The sequence below is a fragment of the Coregonus lavaretus genome, assembly GCF_964263955.1.
Source record: "Coregonus lavaretus genome assembly, chromosome: 13".
Lineage (NCBI taxonomy): Eukaryota > Metazoa > Chordata > Actinopteri > Salmoniformes > Salmonidae > Coregonus > Coregonus lavaretus.
Genome location: NC_140000.1, coordinates 29,636,354 through 29,659,589, shown reverse-complemented (window position 1 = coordinate 29,659,589; position 23,236 = coordinate 29,636,354). Strand labels below are relative to the sequence as shown.

The following is a 23,236-nucleotide window of genomic DNA, read 5'->3' as shown; positions in this document are numbered from 1 at the left end:
CCTGACATGATTGATGTTTGGTGATTGGGACGTTGGTAAAGTAGACCTATATAGCCTAAATAGTTTGATTTAAGAAATTCTGCTTTAAAAAAAATAGTAGACTAGGTAAATAGATAGAAAACAATGTTTTTTTTGTGAAGCCTATAAAGTGTTATGAATGAGTGTGTACAGACTTTAGTAAACTAGACTGGAATATTATTATTATTTTAGTGCTTCCAAACAATGTTATTTACTGTGTCAATAAATGTACCTTCAAGTGTACTGCCTGTTTCCTTTTCTCCACCCCATCCCACCCCACTCCTTCTCCTCCTCCGCTCATCACTACCAAGCACGTATTTCCTGCCTTTCCCACTTTCCCACTTTCCTCTGGCCCTGTCCCTCCTCCCCCTCTCCTTCTCCTTCTCCAAAATAACTACGGCGCACCATGGCGCTTTGCGCAAATCACAACTCTGTCTACGTGGCGCTGCATATCTCTCTTATTCACTCTCTTTTCTCATTATTCTATTTCACCTCTCCTGTTGCGGGCAGCGGGGTTTCTGCAGGATCTGCGTCCGGACTCATACCCTCTTACGATGTTTTGTATTATACTGGGGTCCGTGCATACTTTAGCGAGGAGTGGGAGAAGGCTGCGGAGCTGCTCGAAAAGTCGATGACTACTCGGGAGGCTCTGTTTCGGACCCGACGGCAGTGCCATGAGGAATGTGTGCCAGCGGGATATGACAGGCTCCCAAAACTGGGTATGTGTGTGTTTGTGTTCACTGTGTTGTATGTGGTCGATTCATAGTGTGTGTGTGTGAGAGAGAGAGAGAGAGAGAGATAGATAGAGAGAGAGAGAGAGAGAGAGAGAGAGAAAGTCTGTCTCTCTGTCTCTACCTGTGTGTGTTATGTGCATGCATGAAATATATTAAATCATAAGCTTCTGTTTGCCACTTACAATCACAGCTTGCTTTAGGGCCTAGATGTCTCCCAGGAGTCAGCGATGATATGCCCTGGTATGGTACATTCCAGTAATGTAGTATCTCTGCTCTGTTTGTGTGTGTGTGTGTGTGTGTGTGTCCTCAGACACAGAGAAAGGGAATGTGTGGGACCTATGGGCAGTGGACTGGGTCCAGCGGCGGGCTGAGTGTGTGCGGTTCTGTTTGGGACGGGCTGTCACTCCTGCAGGACAGCTTCCTGTGTCTGCTGACATCGAGTATGAGTTTAGTACCCGGAACCCCTATAACTTCCTGCAGGTCGTCTACTGGAAGGTATCTATTACTATATTCACCTGCTATTTCATTATGTATGGCTACAGTTGAATTGTAGATCTGAAGTGCTAAGTGCTGCATAATTGCATGTTAAAGCAGTTACATAGGTTATTCCACTGGTAGTTAGTTAGTCTGGTATAAGGCCTATATCATGTAATGTGCTAGCTCAATTTAATACATACTTTAGCAACAATATCCTACAACTACAGCTGTGGTCTTCATGCACTCTATCTGATCTGGACTTTAACCTTCTCTTCTTCACTCTACCTCATCCTCCTGTTATTTTTCCTCCTCCCCTCTTTCTCCTCCTGCTCCTCTACATCTTCTACCTCGTTCTCGCTCTCTTTCGCCTCCTCCTCTACTCCCTTCTGCTCTTCCTCCTCTTCATCTTTTACCTCATTCTCTCTCTTTCAACTTTTTCTCTCCTCCCTTCTCCTCTTCCTCAGCTAGGGAAAGTACAGAAGGCAGCATCAGCAGCCCACACGTTCTTCGTGGCCAACCCCAGTCACCTGGAGATGAGGAACAACATTGAGAAGTATAGACGGATGGAGGGAGTAACAGAGGACGCATTCCAGGATAGAGAGATGGAGGCAGAGAAACACTGGGTAATAAAAAAAGAGTGGGAGAGGGGGAGGGTTGTGTGTGTGTGTCTCAGAAATAGTGAAATAAATGGTAGATTGAATGCATAAATGAGTATTCAAGAATCTTGTTGTAAGAAACATTCTTAGAAGATTCCCACATGTGGCCCGAGGGTTCAAATTCCTCTCTCTGAGGGTTAAAATTCCTCTCTGTGTTTCACCTAAAGTACCTAGCCAATCGTAAAAGCCCTTTGGGCTCACGCAGTAACCTCTGCATGCACCCACAGCATTCTTGATAACATGTTACTAATGGAGTGTACTATAAATGAGAATACATCATGTGGACTTCACTGGACTTTTGATACCACTAAAGCCAAACAGTAAAACATAAAATTCAGTTAATTTCACTCCTCTGTTTTGTTTGTCTCCAGCAGGTCTTCATGCTTTACGTAGCCCATTGCTCCTTTGGGAGTAAGCTATCGACGACTCCTCTCCATCGCACTCTGTTCTTGATGTTGACCAATTATAGCCAACCTTTCCAGCTAACATTCCTCCCTCCTCTTACCCCTAACCCCCATCCCTCTATCAACCACAGGCCCTGTACAACTCCGCCCTCACCTCTGAGTCCTCCTCTGATTGGACACACGCCGTGGAGAAATGGAGGGAGTGTGTGAACGAGACACTGAGACAGACTGATGAATGCAGGGCGCAATGTGAGGTCGCCTCACAGCGGCTCCCTGAGAACAGAGGAGAGGATGGAATGGACGGGGTGTTTGAGAAGGCTGCAGGTGGGAAAAACTGAGAAAAACATGTGTGTTTGTTTAAAAATATATATTTTTAAGGGTTTTATATATCCTTATTGAGATAGGACAGTGAAGAGGACACAGAAAATGTAGGAGAGATTGTGAGTCAGAAGGTCATGGGTCGGATTTGAACCGATGCTGACATTGGTAGCTGGGCTGTACATGTGGCACTAACCACTGGACCACACAGGTCACAGGAAAAACATGTGTGTGTTTATGAAGCTGGTTGTCTATGCAGGGCTATAGTTCATTCATTGCTAGTAGGCTGAACCTCTAGCAGGCTGAACATATCTGTGATAGTGTTATACAGCATTATAAAGGCCTTATTACAGGGGGAGTGTTACCAAGACAGCTGACTGTAAACAGTATGATGTCACGCAGTGCATATTTGGGTTGGTCCAAAACAAGGCAAATATTGTAATTCGTTTTACATGAATACGCTAGTTGTCCTATTATTTTATGCTTATGCTATTCTCTACTTTTCTAATCTTTCCTTCTCCTTATCGTGTGATTTTTATCACCTGTCCTCCAGCACTCTCCCTCTCCCTCCTGTCCTGCCAGCAGGCCTGTGTGACCCAGGTGGCGACGCGACCCGGAAGGATTTCAGCCCAGGAGGACTTCCTACCCACACAGCTGGAGCATCTACACATCGCACAGTTCAAAGGTTAGACAGGGGAAAGGTCATATCTGAAGTTACAGTAATGACCACATGATGACTCTAACGACAATTATGATGATAACTCTGCTTCTACTGCAGCTGATGATACTGGCCTGGCAATGGCACCTGAAATGTTACATTTTTAATTTTTTTTTGTAATTTAGCAGACGCTCTTATCCAGAGCGACTTACAGTTAGTGAGTGCATACATTTTTCATACTGGCCCCCCGTGGGAATCGAACCCACAACCCTGGCGTTGCAAACGCCATGCTCTACCAACTGTGCTACACGGGTGTATTATTGTAAATAGGCTCTGGTGCTTCATACAGGAGTTTACATGTCTAGTGAATGACCCTCTCTCTCTCTCATCTATTTCCCGCAGCGGGCGATCTTGGAGGAGCGGTGCGTTCTCTGCGGTCTCTCCTCCTGTTCTACCCCTTAGACAAAGACTCCCTCAGTAACCTGCAGCTCTACACAGAGACACTGGGGGGCGACACTGAGGCACATGGGACACAGCCCTCCCAGGTACTACTTGTGCTCAGCCTCAAATCAACAACCCCTAGCCTGGCCCACTAGGGAGGCTTCATTTTATAAACAACACTCCTCAAATTTGATAGATACATGATTGTGTCTTACTCTACTGTGAAGATCAGTTTATTGGTTTTCTCCACTCTCTCTGTCTCTGTCTTTATATACTCAGGAGATAGCCAGGTATGTGAGCCGCTCACTGCAGGAGAAAAAGCTACTCTACTTCGGAATGGAAAACCTAAATTTCAATTTCACCGACCCGGTATGATAAAGTTGTTTATTGATTATCATTGGATATGGTTTGGTCTAGAGCCATAACGTAGCTATATCTAGGCTATATATGGCTCTGATTTGGTCACTCACATTTACTTTCAAACTGAACAATACAGCAGTTTGTTCCTTTTGTGTTTTTTCTCCCATATAGGATCTCTGGACTCCAGAGGAGGTTGTTCCTGAATTGCTGAGAGAAACATGGAGGTAAGAGGAAAAGAGAAGGAGAAAGTTACTGCAAAGAGGACAGGAGTGTGGAGAGAAAGGGCTTTGAAGTGCTATTGGGCGGTTGAAAGCCATTTCCTTTTTGATTTCTAGAGCAGAAAAGGAAGTGCTGAATGAGAAAATGAAGGAGGGAGAGAAAGAGGTGGAGATGGACGATAGTGGGTTCTACGCAGGTAACGATAAACATTAGCGTTTGGCATGTTACAAGCACACATTGACGGATTGGTAATTACAAAAAACATCAATGGCTCGGGTCTCTGAGGATTGGGAAACACTAATCTGAGAAACACCTATTTGATTTAAATGTGTGCGTGCGTGTGTGTGCACTCTTCGTGTGTCTCGCTCACCCTCCATTATGTTCCCTCCCCAGGGGGTCCCGTACCTCAGGTTGGTGTCACCATCAGCATGGACGACCATTCTTTAAATGGAACCAATCGCGTCGTGCTGGACGGAGTTCTAGATCAGAAGGAATGCGACACAGTACTGCGCCTAGCGACCGTAAGCTTGCATATGATTCGCTCAGAAAACAAGACTCCCTCAAACACAGGAAGAGAAGTTCAACAGAGATTTGGAATTTGAATGAGCCCTGTCCCTTTGGTGTTTGCCATTGGATGGGAAATAATAGATAAAACTGCAATATGGTGAAAATCACACAGAGCCTATCAAGGGCCATATATATACAGTGCCAGTCAAAAGTCTGGACACACCTACTCATTCCAGGGTTTTTCTTTATTTTTTACTATTTTCTACATTGTAAAATAATAGTGAAGACATCAAAACTATGAAATAACACATATGGAATCATGTAGTAACCAAAAAAGTGTTAAACAAATCAAAATATATTTGAGATTCTTCAAAGTAGACACCTATTGCCTTGATGACAGCTTTGCACACTCTTGGCATTCTCTCAACTCATCCCAAACCATCTCAATTGGGTTGGTCATCTGGCCAGGTCATCTGATGCAGCACTCCCTCACTCTCCTTGGTCAAATAGCCCTTACACAGCTTGGAGGTGTGTTTTGGGTCATTATCCTGTTGAAACAAAATGATAGTCCCACTAAGCGTAAACCAGATGGGATGGCGTATCGCTGCAGAATGCTGTGGTAGCCATGCTGGTTAAGTGTGTCTTGAATTCTAAATAAATCACAGACAGTGTCACCAGCAAACCTCCTCCATGCTTCACGGTGGGAACCACACATGTGGAGATTATCCGTTCACCTATTCTGCATCTCACAAAGACACAGCGGTTGGAACCAGAAATCTCAAATTTGGACTCATCAGTGTTTCTTGGCCCAAGCAAGTCTCTTCTTCTTATTGGTGTCCTTTAGTAATGGTTTCTTTGCAGCAATTCGACCATGAAGGCCTGATTCACGCAGTCTCCTCCGAACAGTTGATGTTGTGATGTGTCTGTTACTTGAACTCTGTGAAGCATTTATTTGGGCTGCAATCTGAGGTGCAGTTAACTCTAATTAACTTATCCTCTGTAACTCTGGGTCTTCCTTTCCTGTGGCAGTCCTCATGAGAGCCAGTTTCATCATAGCGCTTGATGGTTTTTGCGACTACAGTTGAAGAAACTTTCAAAGTTCTTGAAATGTTCCGTATTGACTGACCTTCATGTCTTAAAGTAATGATGAACTGTCGTTTGTCTTTGCTTATTTGAGCTGTTCTTGCCATAATATGGACTTGGTCTTTTACCAAATAGGGCTATCTTCTGTATACCACCCCTACCTTGTCACAACACAACTGATTGTCTCAAATGCATTAAGAAGGAAAGAAATTCCACAAATTAACTTTTAACAAGGCACACCTGTTAATTGAAATGCATTCCAGGTGAATACCTCATCAAGGCAAGGGTGGCTATTTGAAGAATCTCAAATATAAAATATATTTTCATTTGTTTAACACGTTTGGTTATTACATGATTCCATGTGTTCTTTCATAGTTTGATGTCTTCACTATTATTCTACAATGTAGAAAATAGTAAAAATAAAGAAAAACCTTTGAATGAGTAGGTGTGTCCAAACTTTTGACTGCTACTGTATATATACAGTGCATTCGCATAGTAATCAGATCCCTTGACCTTTTCCATATTTTGTTACGTTACAGCCGTATTCTAAAATGAAAAAAAAAAAATCCTCATCAATCTACACACAATAGCCCATAATGACAAAGCGAAAACAGGTTTTTTAGAAATGTTTGCCAATTAATTAAAAATAGAAAACAGAAATACCTTATTTACAGAAGTATTCAGACCCTTTGCTATGAGACTTGAAATTGAGCTCAGGTGCATCCTGTTTCCATTGGTCATCTTTGAGATGTTTCTACAACTTGATTGGAGTCCTCCTGTGGTAAATTCAATTGATTGGACATGATTTGGAAAGACACACACCTGTCTATATAAGGTCCAAAAGTTGACAAAGCATATCAGAGCAAAAACCAAGCCATGAGGTCGAAGGACTTGTCCGTAGAGCTCAGAGACAGGATTTTGTCGAGGCACAGATCTGGGGAAAGGTACGAAAACATTTCTGCATCATTGAAGGTACCCAAGAACACAGTGTTCTCCATCATTCTTAAATGGAAAAAGTTTGGAACCACCAAGACTCTTCCTAGAGCTAGCCGCCCGGCCAAACTGAGTAATCGGGGGAGAAGTGCCTTGGTAAGGGAGGTGAACAAGAACCTGATGGTCACTCTGACAGAGCTCCAGAGTTCCTCTGTGGAGATGGCCTTAATGGTAGAGTGGCCAGAAGGAAGCCACTCCTCAGTAAAAGGCACATGACAGCCCGCTTGGAGTTTGCCAAAAGGCACCTAAAGACTCTCAGATCATGAGAAACAAGATTGTCTGGTCTGATGAAATCAAGATTGAACTCTTTGGCCTGAATGCCAAGCGTCACGTCTGGAGGAAACCTGGCACCATCTCTATGGTGAAGCATGGTGGTGGCAGCATCATTCTGTGGGGATGTTTTTCAGCGGCAGGGACTGGGAAGCTAGTCAGGATTGAGGGAAAGATGAACTGAGCAAAGGACAGAGAGATCCTTGATGAAAACCTGCTCCAGAGCGCTCAGGACCTCAGACTGGGGCGAAGGCTCACATTCCAACAGGACAACGACCCTAAGCACACAGCCAAGACAACGCAGGAGTGGCTTCTGGACATGTCTCTGAATGTCCTTGAGTGGCCCAGCCAGAGCCCGGACTTGAACCCAATCGAACATCTCTGGAGAGACCTGAAAATAGCTGTGAAGCGACGCTCCCCATCCAACCTGACAGAGCTTGAGAGGATCTGCAGAGAAGAATGGGAGAAACTCCCCAAATACAGGTGTGGAAAGCTTGTAGCGTCATACCCAAGAAGACTCAAGGCTGTAATCGCTGCCAAAGGTGCTTCAACAAAGTACTGCGTAAAGGGTCTGAATACTTTTAAAATTTTCAAAAAACCTGTTTTTGCTTTGTCATTATGGGGTATTGTATGTAGATTGATGTGGGTAAAAAAACAATTTAATCCATTTTAGAATAAGGCTGTAACGTAGCAATATGTGGAAAAAGTCAAGGGGTCTGAATACTTTCCGAATGCACTGTAAACATTTTATGAATACAGGCCTTGATCTTTATGGTTCTTAGGGATATGAGCCAGGGGTGGATTTGGAATTCAGCAATAGCAGAAGTATTCCAACAGGGCTGTGAGCTCATATCTTCCATGATCACTTCCTGTGTTGTCTCTGACAGGCTGCTGCGTCCGTTGGGGACGGTTACCTGGGGCGACGGTCCCCACACACGCCCCATGAGAAGTTTGAGGGCCTGACTGTCCTCAGAGCTGCCAAGGTGAGAACGATGGATTTGGAGATTAAATCTATCTGTCTAGCCGTCTGTCTGTCTATCTCTTTGTCTCACGTGGTCACATAGCTAATGAACAGTTAAACACTTTTCTGCTCTGCAGTTGGCTCAGGACGGTATGGTGAACCAATCAGACGCTAAGCTGCTGCATGAGATGGGGGAGAGGGTGAGAACCCTCCTGCACTCCTACTTCAGGAGCCCCTCAGGACTCCACTTCTCCTACACACATCTAGTGTGCCGCAGCGCCATCACAGGTATGGTCCACTCAAGCAATGCGCTTTATTTCTTGAAATGATGGTTCCAAAAAGGTTTTACATCTCAGAAGTGGTCTAACATTTCATATTTCATGTTCCATTCCATATTTTCCATCTGTTCTGTTGATTCCATTATGTATTCAGTTTGTGGGTCTCAATGTCAAATTAATAGGACAGATTGGCACATGCAAAATGGCACAAAGCTTTCCTATTCAAATAGGGTTGAGGCCTTTTGCCATTTATAGTGTAACCTAATAGCTAACCCCTGACCTGAATCAGGTGTCTTATCTGCTCTGTGTTATGTCACCCGTTGTGTCACCTGGGTCGTGTTCATTAGGGCACGCAATGGACAACTGTCTTAAACGTTTTTCAACGGAAAACTAAAATGAGTGTTTCTTATTGGAAAACTCCAGGTAGTCCCTCCCTATTTCAGTCCGTTTTCTTCCATTTGGTGCCTAATGAACATGATCCTCTTGTGTTGTGTGTCCTGTCCAGGGGACCAGGAGGGGAGACTGGACCTGTCTCACCCTGTTCATGTGGACAACTGTCTACTGGAACCTGAGACCAGACAGTGCTGGAGAGAACCACCTGCCTTTACACACAGAGACCTGAGGTACACACACACTCACACAGGCAGAACACACATACACAAATGCGCGCACACACGCACAAGCTGGCAGGATGCACAAACACAGACACGTAGGCTGGCAGAACACATGCACACACACACACACACACAGAAGCAGGCAGATGTGTGCACTGTGCAGTTTGGATTTGAGATCAAATGTTTCATATAAGGCGACAGTTTAGAATGTCAACTTTTATTTGAGGGTATTTTCATACATATCGGTTTTACCGTTTTGAAATGTAAGCATCGTATGTATCTTCAAGAAATCATTTGGACATATTTACTTATAGTATATTAAATTAGTAAAAAGTATAGTATTTGGTCCCATATTCCTAGAACACAATGACTACATCAATCTTGTGGCTCTACAAACTTTTTGGATGCATTTGCAGTTTGTTTTGGTTGTGTTTCGGATTATGTTTTGCCCAATAGGAACTGAATGGTGAATGATGTATTGTGTCATTTTGGAGTCAATTTCATTGTAAATAAGAATAGAAGATGTTTCTGAACACTTCTACTTTACTGTCCAAATACATACGGAGAGGTGTGTATGTACATTACTTGAACAGACAATCCCACCCTGAATAAACTCAAACCAATACAGCGTGACATCTTGATACTAACACTGTTTGATGGTCTCCTCATTCTAAGGTAAACAAACACAGCATTCAAACAAACACAGGTGCCATTCCACAGGCTAGTGGAGATTCTTGATTTCAGGCAGGAGGGTGTGAGGAAATAATGAGACGTGCTTCTGGCAGTATGCTATATAATACCACTAGGTCTGTTTACTAAGCAATAAAGATGACAACTGACAACTTTGGCTAGCCTTGCTAAATGACGACTAAGACCATGTCTGATTCCATTCCAGTGCTGTGCTCTATCTGAACGATGACTTTGACGGTGGGGAGCTCTTCTTCACAGACAGGGATGCGAAGACTGTCACAGTAAGTCACTTGACCTTAAAACTCAAGTAGAACACTTTACACTGGCTGATCTTCACATGACCTTTTGACCTATTCTCCACCGTGACCTGGTCATCACTATTTGGCCATTTTTATTTTTTATTTTTTTATTTCACCTTTATTTAACCAGGTAAGCCAGTTGAGAACAGGTTCTCATTTACAACTGCGACCTGGCCAAGATAAAGCAAAGTAGTGCAATAAAAACAACACAGAGTTGGCCATGCTAGAAAGGATAGAAGTACAGCTTTCTAACACATACAATTCTAACCTTAACCCGTTCAGTAACCATGCACCTAATATTAGTCCTAACACTAAATTAAGAACAAATGGTCTGTGTTGTGTGTACTTCTTAGTAAGCTCTGACGATATTGCCTCTACTATCCATTCTAACATGGCCCTTATAGAGGCTACCCTTTCTGACAGTCTATTTCTCTCTCTCTCTCTCTCTCTCTCTCTCTCTCTCTCTCTCTCTCTCTCTCTCTCTCTCTCTCTCTCTCTCTCTCTCTCTCTCTCTCTCTCTCTCTCTCTCTTTCTCTTTCTCTTTCTCTCTCTCTCTAGGCCCGGGTGAAGCCCACCTGTGGTCGACTGGTGGGGTTCTCCTCCGGTCCTGTTAATCCCCATGGTGTGACCGCGGTGACTGCTGGCCGCAGGTGTGCACTGGCCCTCTGGTTCACCAAGGAGAAGCACCACAGGGATATGGTGAGGACTATTAGTGGCTTGGTTGCTCTATATAAGCCTGGTCCCAGATCAGATATGTTTAGCATGACAATGACCATAGGAGTTGGCAAGACAGCACAAACAGATCAGGGACCAGGCTAACGATATAATGCTATAGAGGGGGGAAAAAAGGGAGGACAGACTACTTATTAGATGGTAATGTGGGCTGGCGGCCATCTTGGGAGGGAAGTGAAGTTGAAATTGGTTAGTGTTGCCCGTAACCACTGAAAACTGATACAGGGTCTGAATTTTTTTCATAATAAAATGTATTTTATGAATGGTTAGGTAGTCGAAGCTGATCTTAGATCAGTGGTTAAGGTGAACTTCTACCATGAGCAGTGAAGTTACAAAAGTGAACATAACAACCAGATCAGCTGCAGACAAACAAACAGAACATGCATGCAAATGTAATGGTTGTTTCTTTTTCATTTTTCACATCTTGCGCTGATATTCAAAGCTATTTTCCCTATGCTAATTAACTTTATGTTTAGATAGCGCAGTGTCAGTTAGGGTTGGCAGTCAAATAACATGTGACAATAGATATTAAGGTTGAACTTGAGGAAAGTTCCAGCACAATTTTCCCTAGATTTTAAAGGAGCACTTCTGCTTCCTACCCCGCTAGTCTGGATTTTGTCTGATCACGGCCGTGGTGTGAATAAGGTCCATTCTACCTCACTTTACCTCACATTACTGTACCTTCTGTGCCTCATGCAGGAGAGGGAGGAGGCTGAGGCCCTGTGGGCTGCGGATGGACAGAGTGTGACGAAAGGAGGAGAAGTAAAAGAGGAGGGAAGAGAGGGCACCGCTGCCCCCGCTCGGAGTGGTAGGAGTGGAAGCCAGTCGTCGAGGAGTAGAGGGAGGGGCAGGGTGACAGGGGGAAAGGACGAGCTGTGATGAGCTGCTGTGATGGATTTAAAGACTGAACCACCCACTCTGAACAACAGGGTAGTTCTGTTCACCTCCCCATCCTACTTGGTGGACCGTCCCGGTCCAGCCACCAGTCCCCTCTCCCAAAAGACCATGAACTCTTCTCTATTTTTACACCATGCTTTTCAATCCCTACCCACGCTCTTTCACTCTCTCTTTCTCTTTTTCTCTCTCTCTCTCCCTCTCTCTCTGTCTGTGAGACCATTTGTGAAAGAAGGTATTTGTGTCTATCTTTCCCTCGCTCTCAGTGTAAAGTGTTCCTTGAGACTGTGTTGCCTGATTGTGTATGTGTCTTTCCTCCCCCTCCATTGACATTCAGTCCATTTGTGTTACAGTGTATGCCTTAGTGTTTGCTATGTAATAACTGTTACATACCTGCTGGAGAAAAGGAAACGGAATAAAAGGAATTGAATAAAAGTTATTCAAAATGGTGGAGAGAGTGAGAATGAAAAAGCCCTTGCTGCAGATATACAAAAAAGCCATAGCTAAGGTGCTTCCGAAGTGGCATCTCACCTCTATCAGAAAGAGGTATAAGTGGGAGAGAGAATTTTGAAATCCCCTTTATTGGGTCAATGCCATACATTACACACATGTACATTAAAAACATGACATATTAAACATCGACAAAAGCTCTCATATACAACCCTGTAAAAGAAGAAAAGGTCAACTCCAAACATCCCGCATTATCAACTGTTTAACCCTTTACACTCATACCCGTATACGGGTTGAAAATGGCATATTTAGAACGTAGTGGCTGTACAGTAACATGCTATACATGACGTCAGAGCTCTGGTTCTGCGCTTCACAGCTCTGTATGGGTTTTGACTGACAGCCGTTTTGAACTTGAGCACCGGGCACGACAAGAAGTTGCCCCCATCCCTCCCGGTAATTGGGCCACCTTTGCAAATGTTTTGTTGTCTGAGTGAGGGGAATACTGTAAATTAGGATTAACTTGACATATTTTGAAAGATGAGACGTTGAGAATTATAATAAATACTGCTTTGATGTCATACAAGCAAGCCAAATACCCATATGGTCCAAATGTGCACATCACATTTCCAAATCATAAAACTCATGTCATATACAGTGTCGTTTAGGATCACTATGTTTGATGTACAGTTACAAGATGACATGGCATCATACCCTGGGTTGTTCTGAACAGAATGAACTTATGTTTGTTTACTGTTAAGAAAATTCGCTGTGGCACACGCACCTGAATGCACTCATAAGTGCACATTTAGTAACATAAGATATTCCTGGGAAATGTTCTCCTAGCTGTGCCGTTGATGTCACGCCCTGACCTTGAGAACCCTGTTATTCTCTAGTTAGTTTGGTCAGGGTGTGAATGTTGACATATCTATGTTATAGATTTCTATGTTGGCCGGGTGTGGTTCCCAATCAGAGGCAGCTGTCGATCGTTGTCTCTGATTGGGGATCATACTTAGGCAGCCATTTTGCCTACCTTTAGTTGCGGGATCTTGTTTCTGTTTGGCTTGTTGGATGTTTAGCCTCTTGAACTTCACGTTCTGTTGGATTTTGTTATTTTGTCGGTGTTTATAAAAATAAACGACTATGTACGCATACCACGCTGCACCTTGGTCCGATCCTTTACACAACGAACGTGACAGAAGATCCCACCACCAACGAACCAAGCAGCGTGGCCAGGAGGAGCAGACACCCTGGACACAGGTGGGGAAGACATTTTGGACATGGGAGGAGATATTAGCCGGTAAAGGACCCTGGGCGAAGGAAGAAGCCCAGGCAGGAGAGGATCAATGGCGACGCCGACGGTGCCGACCGCGAAGGAAGCACGAGAGGCAGCCTCAATAAAAAAAAATTGGGGGGCACACGGAGCAGAAGGAGGCCCTGAAAGGGCTGACTGTGGAGGAAGAGGAGGCTGCTATTATAGAGGCCCTCTAAGACATGCAGCTCAGCACTCTGAGAGAGGAGATAACTACCTTACGGGGGCTGTTAGCTAAGAGAGAGCAGGAGAGCTCCCTTCAAAGGGAGGCGCTGCAGGAGGCCCACAGGGAGAAGGAGTCAGTGGATGCACGGAGAGAGGAGCTGGCCAGACAACAGGAGGAGCTGAGAGAGGAGTTAACCCTCCAGCAGCAGAGAGCTCAGTCCTTAGAGCAGAGGCTGGCGGAGCCAGGTTTCAGAAGAGAGCCAACTCCCCGCACTCGCTTTGAGGAGCGTGACCGTGCAGGCACCAGGCTATGTGCCGGCTTTACGCACTGTGCCGCCAGTGCGCCTTCACAGACCGGTACGGCCCGTGCCTGCTCCTCGCACCAAACCAGTGGTGCGTGTCTCCAGTCATGTACGGCCCGTACTTGCTCCTCGCACCAAACCAGTGGTGAGTGTCGCCAGCCCGGTGCGCCCCGTACCTGCTCCTCGCACCAAACCAGTGGTGCGTGTCTCCAGTCCTGTACGGCCTGTGCCTGCTCCACGCACCAAACCAGTGGTGTGTGTCGCCAGCCCGGTACGCCCCGTACCTGCTCCTCGCACTAAACCAGTGGTGCGGCCCGTACCTGCTCCTCGCATCAAACCAGTGGTGCGTGTTCACAGCCCAGTGCGTCATGGGCCAGCGCCCCGCACTTGCCGGGCTCCAGTGATGATCCATGGCCCGAAGCCTCCAGTGATGATCCATGGCACGAAGCCTCAAGTGATGATCCATGGCACGAAGGCTCCAGTGATGGTCCATGGCCCGGAGCCTCCTGCGATGGTCTGCAGTCCAGAGCCACCTGCAACGTTCTGCAGTCCAGAGTCTCCAGCTCCGGTCAGCTGCTTTAATCCAGTGCCAGAGCAGTCCACTCCACTGGAGCTTAGTCCAGCTCCAGTCAGCTGCTCCACTCCTGTGCCAGAGCAGTCCGCTCCACCGGTGCCTAGTCCAGCTCCGGTTATCTGCTCCCTACCAGAGCCGGGGCAGTCCGCTTCACCGGTGCCTAGTCCGGGTCCGGTCGTCTACTCTTCCCCCATGCCTGAGCCATCCGTTCCACCGGGGTCCGAGCCGGAGCCAGACGTCAACCCCTCTCCAGGATCGGGGTCTCCCACACCAGGGTCCAGACAGGACTTGGTGCATCGCGGGAGGACTGCTGGGCCGGGACCAGACGTCAGCCCCTCTCCAGGGTCGAGGGCTCCCACACCAGGGTCCAGACAGGACTTGGTGCATTGTGGGAGGACAGAGAGGGGAAGCATCGTGCCGGGGTCCAGACCGGACCAGGTGTGCTACGGGGAGGCAGGAAAGGAGAGGAGTGTACTACGTCCCGGACCCTCCCCTATTGAGTCAGGTTTTGCAGCCGTAGTCCGCACCTTTGGGGGGGGGGGGGGGGGGTCTAGAGTATTTTCTGATTTTGTTATCAACAAATGCGGCGAAAGTACAGTAAATGTAAAATGCACATAAAATCAACAGGGTAATGTTTGTATTCAGTCTTGTGTCAGTTGAACTGTTGCATACTCACCTTTGGTCTAATAATTTTCCCATTATCTACAAACTGTTCCCTTTCAATTGTTACCATGGTTATGCATATGGTTTTCATATTTCTTCTGGAAGAAACATTTCAATTTAGCCCTATCCATATAGGCCAATTCCCACGAGTGTAAAGGGTAAAAACATAAACTGCATGTGACTAGAGAGAGTGAGGGAGAAAGAGAGGGACAAGTGGGGGGTTGACATAATGGGGATAGGTGTGAATTCGTAGAGTCCATTAACGGATTACCTCAGTGCCAGGCTGCCCTTTAACTGTGTGGAGATTAAGACCACGAAACCAAGAGAGGGTTAATGTGTGTGTCAGAGATGGAGGGGAGGTAGAGAGAGGCAGAGGGGAAGGGAGGAGAGAGGTAGACAGATAAGGAGAAATATATTACACCTGCTCAGGGACTAGACCCTGCAGTACAGAAACACTGACATAGAAAGGGAAAGACTGAGAGGGAGGGGGAGATAGACCAAGCTCTGCAATGCATTAAAAACGAATGCTTAGGGGGAGAGAGAGGGAGCGACAGAAAGAGACAGAGAGAGGTATGCAGAAGGGGGGAAGGATAGAAAGAGAGATTACCGTTAATCCCTCATAAATGAGTGCATTTGTTTATGAAGCTTACAAAATCTCTCCCATTTAGAATACGGAATCATAATCCAACTAGAAATCATTTAATAATTGACATCCAGTCTGACACACTCACTCACTCACTCACTCACTCCTCAACTCCCATCTTCTCTCCCATTAAAACACTTCCCCATTTATATCTCCCACCCTTCTCCCCCTCCTCTTCTCGTCTCGTGCATTACTGAGTCACGGCCAGTCAAGCACTGTTTACGACCCATATTAACTCTCACTCCCCCCTGTGTGATAATCCGCGGGTGCTGCAGAATTGGGTCGACTGGCCTGTTAATGGACTCCTGGTTTTAACCGCTTCCATCCCTTACCCTACCCTCTCCAGCCGCTGCATTCCCTAAAAGGCCCAGTTAATCTGTGTTTAAGCAGGCGTACATCTATATCATGCATCTCAAGCAGTATCACACTGTCACTCCACTATCTAGCATTAAATTATATGTCTATATGTGTCTATGTGTATACAAGTGATGTACTGTATATTGGCTGTACTTCATCTGTTGAATATCACACGATTAGTAATAAATCCATATAAATATATATATATATATATAAAATATAACGTAAAAGCCATTGTGGGCCAGATAGTAAAAAAGAACTTCACCAACATATCCATTAAATGTGTAAAGGAACACGTCATTTGAATGTGCCGAATAATTTTCTTTGTAGTTTGATGTGATAGTGTTTTCCACAGATATATTACTGTTCTAATTGGATTTCTATGGTGTTTCCTCTAATTGAGTAAGAATACACATCCATATTATATACAGTTTATAAGCTAAGTGTACAAAACTTTAGGAACACCTCCTCTTTCCATGACATAGACTGACCAGGTGAATACAGGTGAAAGCTATGATCCCTTTTTGATGTCACTTGTTAAATCCACTTCAATCAGTGTAGATGAAGGGGAGGAGATAGGATAAAGAAGGATTTTTAAGCCTTGAAACAATTGAGACATGAATTGTTTATGTGTGCCATTCAGAGGGTAAATGGCAAAACAAAAGATTTAAGTGTCTTTGAACGGGATATGGTAGTACAGTGAGGGAAAAAAGTATTTGATCCCCTGCTGATTTTGTACGTTTGCCCACTGACAAAGAAATGATCAGTCTATAATTTTAATGGTAGGTTTATTTGAACAGTGAGAGACAGAATAACAACAACAAAATCCAGAAAAACACTATATATATATATATTTTTTAAATTGATTCGCATTTTAATGAGGGAAATAAGTATTTGACCCCCTCTCAATCAGAAAGATTTCTGGCTCCCAGGTGTCTTTTATACAGGTAACGAGCTGAGATTAGGAGCACACTCTTAAAGGGAGTGATCCTAATCTCAGCTTGTTACCTGTATAAAAGACACCTGTCCACAGAAGCAATCAATCAATCAGATTCCAAACTCTCCACCATGGCCAAGACCAAAGAGCTCTCCAAGGATGTCAGGGACAAGATTGTAGACCTACACAAGGCTGGAATGGGCTACAAGACCATTGCCAAGCAGCTTGGTGAGAAGGTGACAACAGTTGGTGCGATTATTTGCAAATGGAAGAAACACAAAAGAACTGTCAATCTCCCTCGGCCTGGGGCTCCATGCAAGATCTCACCTCGTGGAGTTGCAATGATCATGAGAACAGTGAGGAATCAGCCCAGAACTACACAGGAGGATCTTGTCAATGATCTCAAGGCAGCTGGGACCATAGTCACCAAGAAAACAATTGGCAACACACTATGCCGTGAAGGACTGAAATCCTGCAGCGCCCACAAGGTCCCCCTGCTCAAGAAAGCACATATACATGCCCGTCTGAAGTTTGCCAATGAACATCTGAATGATTCAGAGGAGAACTGGGTGAAAGTGTTGTGGTCAGATGAGACCAAAATCGAGCTCTTTGGCATCAACTCAACTCGCCGTGTTTGGTGGAGGAGGAATGCTGCCTATGACCCCAAATCTTGGGTGAGAACCTCCTTCCCTCAGCCAGGGCATTGAAAATGGGTCGTGGATGGGTATTCCAGCATGACAATGACCCAAAACACACGGCCAAGGCAACAAAGGAGTGGCTCAAAAAGAAGCATATTAAGGTCCTGGAGTGGCCTAGCCAGTCTCCAGACCTTAATCCCATAGAAAATCTGTGGAGGGAGCTGATGGTTCGAGTTGCCAAACGTCAGCCTCGAAACCTTAATGACTTGGAGAAGATCTGCAAAGAGGAGTGGGACAAAATCCCTCCTGAGATGTGTGCAAACCTGGTGGCCAACTACAAGAAACGTCTAACCTCTGTGATTGCCAACAAGGGTTTTTCCACCAAGTACTAAGTCATGTTTTGCAGAGGGGTCAAATACTTATTTCCCTCATTGAAATGCAAATCAATTTATAAAAATTTTGACATGCGTTTTTCAGGAGTTTTTGTTGTTATTCTGTATCTCATTGTTCAAATAAACCTACCATTAAAATTATAGACTGATCATTTCTTTCTCAGTGGGCAAACGTACAAAATCAGCAGGGGATCAAATACTTTTTTCCCTCACTGTAGGTGCCAGGCGCACCGATTTGTGTCAAGAACTGCAACACTGCTGGGTTTTTCTCGCTCAACATTCATGTGTGTATCAAAAATGGTCCACCAGGAGGACATCCAGCCAACTTGACAAAACTGCAGGAAGCATTGGAGTCAACATGGCCAGCATCCCTGTGGAACGCTTTCGACACCTTGTAGCGTCCATGCCCCGACGAATTGAGGCTGTTCTGGGGGGTGCAACTCAATATTAGGAAGCTATTCTTAATGTTTTGTACACTCAGTATATATACATGTCCATATCCATTTATCATTTTCAGAATGTCCTACTAAGATCTAAGCATACATCAGCTACTGTAAGGCCGGTTTGATTGTACCCTTTATGATACTGTATACTGTCAAGTCAAGTCGAGTGATCCTTTCATATCAATGTTGGTTACTGCCATCACACTATAGAAGCACATTGGTCACAGTTGACAAATAAAGGCAGGCATACAAGTATCGCAACAATTTACCAAGACAGTGTAGTCAAGTATTAGATAGGCTTTCACTTCAGTGTCTTCCCAGGTTGTTTGTTGATGGCTGAGTCCTCTGGCTGTGTGACTTGACATTTAGTCCCATCCCCCCCTTATGTTTGTTTAAGACTGGGACAGAGGGACAGTGGGCTGCTAATGGCTGTGGTATTATTATTATTATGTATAGCATCACAGAGCAACATAAGGCTCAGTGCTCTGACCTGGCTGTCACATCTCTACTGCAGCCAAATGCTGCTCTGCTCTACAGGCTCACTGCTGACGCGTGTAACTTAGCTGAATGTGCGAGACCAAATGAGACGACCACACAAAGCTTAGTAGATTATAATTCTGGTTTACTCACATTCCCCGCCATACCTCTTGCTCTCCCACTCTCTTTCTCTCTCACTCTGTCTGTCCCTCCCCTGAATCCAGGGTCAGCGCTGTCAGAAAAAGGAGAGTGTCTGTTCGCTCAACGAGTCCTGTTGCTATTTGGCCATGTGAGAGAGGGTGGAAGTACTGGGTTAATACTAACTATCAAAAAACAGATCAACTAACTATCCACTAACCTATGATTATTTTACCAGAGATACAGTATTGTTTTGTTGAACTGAATAACCTTAACGCTAACCAAACCCTAACAATCTTAGGCTACTGTGTCAGAAGTGTGAAGATAACTTCAGAAAGTCAAAGGGCAATGTAGTGAAACCTCTCTCTCACTCTCTCTCACTCTCTTTCTCTTTCTCACTGTGTTTGTTTCCTCTCTCTCTCTATCTCACTCTCACACCCCCTGGACACTCTTTCTGTCTCTCTCCTTTTTACTGTGTCTCACTTTTAGCACGTTGCCTTTTTGATGTACATTTTTGTACAGCATAATGTAGCTCTTTGAGATCATGAAAAGTGCCACGTATAAAAGTGCCGTAAAGTATTATGGACCACACCTGTGAACCATGGTACGAGCCTGTGAAAGAGAATGTCCTTATCAGAGGACAATAAAATCTATTATATTCTTACACATTTGCTCCAAAGCCAGATGGGTATCTTCATCAGGTCATAGTTAGGCACGTTGAGGTGGTGGCCTTAGAGGTCCATGCTGCAGTTGTACTAGAGTAACCTCTCTCCCCTGGCCTGAGATGTGTGTGCATGAGTTAACAATGTCACCAATGTCCCCTCGTCTTGTCCCCATCTACCTGACTCTGTCTATGCTGCTGGCTTTTCTAATATTAGCCTTTTCTCAAGTTTACAAACACTGAAGTCACAGGCTTTCGCACCACACCATAAAAAGCCATGTCCAGGAGCGCTTTTTAATTTTATTTTTTGTTAATGCCGGACCAGTTCCTGTCTTTTGACCCCATGACACGATTGCCCACCTTGTTGGTGTGCTTTGCTCTCCTCTCTCTCTCTCTCTCTCTCTCTCTCTCTCTCTCTCTCTCTCTCTCTCTCTCTCTCTCTCTCTCTCTGTTTCTCTTTCTCTCCCTGTCTCTCCCTTTCTCTGTCTCCCTCTCTCACCTCCTCCCCCACCCACTCTCTCTCTCTCTCTCTCTCTCTCTCTCTCCTCTCTCCCTCCCTCTCTCTCTCTCTCTCTCTCCTCTCCTGTTTCTCTTTCTCTCTCTGTCTCTCCCTTTCTCTGTCTCCCTCTCTCACCTCCTCCCCACCCCCTCTCTCTCGCTCTCTCTCTCTCCTCTCTCTCTCTCTCTCTCTCTCTCTCTCTCTCCTCTCTCTCTCTCTCTCTCTCTCTCTGTTTCTCTTTCTCTCTCTGTCTCTCCCTTTCTCTGTCTCCCTCTCTCACTCCTCCCCCCACCCTCCCTCTCTCTCTCTCTCTCTCTCTCTCTCTCTCTCTCCCTCTCTCTCTCTCTCTCTCTGTTTCTCTTTCTCTCTCTGTCTCTCCCTTTCTCTGTCTCCCTCTCTCACCTCCTCCCCCCACCCTCTCTCTCTCTGTCCATCGCTGGTTTATCCTCTCATCCCTGATCTCCCTTCATCCGCTCCAATCCTCATCTGTCCCCACAGGAGAGAGCGTGTGAGTGAGAGTGAGAGAGAGAGAGAGAACGAGAACGAGAGAAAGAGAGAGAGAAAGAGAGAGAGAGAGACAGAGCGAGCGAGAGAGAGAGAGTGCAAGAGAGTGGAATATCAATTTTGTGTGGGACAGGAAAACTGAATAAAATACTGAAAGTCTAATAACAGAAGAGGGGTGAACATATGACAACAAAACAGAGGGACCCTGAAAAGTGAGAACAGGTTAACAAACCCACTGGAGAACGTCCTTATTTGGTGAGTGGACAGCCATACCTTTTTCTTTTACACCTCAAGTGTTGTTTTCTTTGTTTAATAGTTTTGATTGGATATGTGAATAGATGTGTAAGTGAAACCCTCTGGTCACAGTAGTGCTGTATGGAGCTCTTGGTTGAAATAGATTTGTACATTTTAGTCATTTAGCAGACACTCTTATCCAGAGCGACTTACAGGAGCAATTGGGGTTAAGTGCCTTGCTCAAGGGCACATCAACAAATGTTTTATCTATTCGGCTCGGTGATTCAAAGCAGTGACCTTTCGGTTACTGGACCAATGCTCTTAACCTTTTACTGCAGTGGGCTAAATCAGGGTCACACAGAGTGATTCTTGGTAGTCCTAAAAAATCTACTTTGAAACAAAAGTATACTCCTCACACACATGGTTATGGGCTTTAAGAAAAAGAAGACACCTGTACCATGTCAGATATAGAGTTGAAATGTATGCCATTTTTAGTTTGCATCCCAATATTACACTTTATATACATCACAGAAGACTGACATATAACAAAGCTGTTTGACATAAAAACAGGATTTTAGTCAGTTTTTAAAAAAATAATCTTTATTAAAGATGAAATTATGAATAATATTAATAACATTCCACCCATAAGGCCAAAGAGGGCGCTTTTGGTCATAGACTACAGGAAAGGGCTACCTGCTAGGCTACCAGCTGCCTGCTGCTGCCAGATTAGTTTGGGGAGTGTAGAAGTACTTTTAGTTCTGGATTGAGTGTGTCCTGATTTTGTCATATAATCAAAGTGAGTGGGTCTGGGGGATAAGTATCAATTTTAATTTGATAGCACTATGACGAGGGTGCCATTTAATGGCAACAAATAACAATACATTTTCTCTAACGTTTATCAATACTGTAAAATATATCAATCAATTTTTTCTCTACAACATGGTAGGGAATTTAATTTAAGAAGCATGAAAGCATGGCAGCATGCTCGATTCCTTTGAGATTACATGGAAAAACACCATTAACTTGAATCGAATATAATTATTGACTGTTTTACGTTATATCATAACAAGGATTTACATAGGATTTATATATTATAATGCATGTAATATTGCTATTGCACTACTACTGCGCTACTCTGCTTACAGATAATCTTGAAGGATAACATTCATTTAATCTTCTAAGTGGATTTTTCCCATTGACAGACTGCTGACACCATGGCTGCTTTTACACAGGCAGCCCAATTCTCATATTTCTTTCCATTAATTGGTCTTTTGACCAATAACATTAGATCTTTTCACCTCAGCTCTTTTTCAGATTAGTGGGAGAAAAAAAATCTGAATTGGGCTGCCTGTCTAAACGCAGTACATTTGAATGATCACATCATTTGTTTAAGTGTTTGTTTTTTAAGAGCATTGTACAGCATTGTTTCCTCTGATACATCCATTTTGGAATGCATTTGATTCTCTGCCAGTGGTATCACTAGTGTTGTGGGTGTCTAGTTGGCATAGGTGCTGAAACTTGGTACTTTGTGTTAGACTCTTTCATAGCACGGAAATACAGTTCAAGGCGTCATCATTTAAATCAAAACTAAAGTGTCTTGGTACAAATTGGAAACAGTTCTTCAGTCCCATTCTGAGAAAGGTCTGTTTTAGTGCTAAATAAAGTTTTAGCCACCGGTCACCGTTAATTATGTAAATCAATTATATGGCTATTACTGTAGAATAGGTTAATAGACACATTTTTCAATCTGCCTAATAGTATGTGAAACAATACTAATGGTGTGTCAATAGTGAAAAGGTGAAACATTTACAGCGAGAAAAAAAGATCTCAGACACATTCCTACAATCACTAGCTCACGTTCAAGTTCATTGTCCATTTCATACAGAAATCACCCATCTCACCCTATCCTATATTTTAACCACCCATTCTCTCCCTTCTCCCTCCCTCTCATCCACCACCACCAGTTTCCCCCTGCCTCTCTCATCTCTCCATCACACCCCTCCCTCTCTCCATCTCTTATCCAGATGCAAAGAGCAGTCAGTAATCGGATGAGAGCAGATTTGATTCAAAAGGCTTCCTTTAAAATCTCAGCCACTAGGATTTAAACTCACTCTCTCCTGCGTCACCTCTACACACAGCCCCCTCTCTCTCTCTGTCTCTCTCTCCCCCCCCCCCCCCCCTCCCTCTCTCTGTGTTAATGTACTTCACTCTGCGACAACCTATAGCAGCCATTTAATCACATGC

The 23,236-nt window shown here is 44.5% G+C and overlaps 1 protein-coding gene across 1 annotated transcript; it reads left to right on the top strand.

Moving 5' to 3' along the window:
• Window positions 1-370: 370 nt before the first annotated feature.
• Window positions 371-13,206, top strand: LOC311139164 (prolyl 3-hydroxylase 3-like). Its single transcript, XM_084174055.1, has 16 exons — window positions 371-737; window positions 1,063-1,247; window positions 1,694-1,852; window positions 2,421-2,613; window positions 3,161-3,292; window positions 3,668-3,810; window positions 3,986-4,075; window positions 4,238-4,290; window positions 4,402-4,481; window positions 4,679-4,806; window positions 8,026-8,121; window positions 8,237-8,387; window positions 8,883-9,000; window positions 9,887-9,962; window positions 10,539-10,679; window positions 11,412-13,206. The coding sequence occupies exons 1-16, from the start codon at window positions 425-427 to the stop codon at window positions 11,589-11,591; spliced, it is 2,238 nt and encodes a 745-aa protein (XP_084030181.1). The 5' UTR covers window positions 371-424; the 3' UTR covers window positions 11,592-13,206.
• Window positions 13,207-23,236: the final 10,030 nt, after the last annotated feature.

Excerpts from the sequence above, each read along its gene's own strand:
- LOC311139164 (XM_084174055.1), top strand. The coding sequence starts at position 425 with ATGGCGCTTTGCGCAAATCACAACTCTGTCTACGTGGCGCTGCATATC. Across the intron at positions 3,293-3,667 it reads ACACATCGCACAGTTCAAAG|CGGGCGATCTTGGAGGAGCG; the intron begins GTTAGACAGGGG and ends TATTTCCCGCAG. Across the intron at positions 8,388-8,882 it reads GTGCCGCAGCGCCATCACAG|GGGACCAGGAGGGGAGACTG; the intron begins GTATGGTCCACT and ends TGTCCTGTCCAG.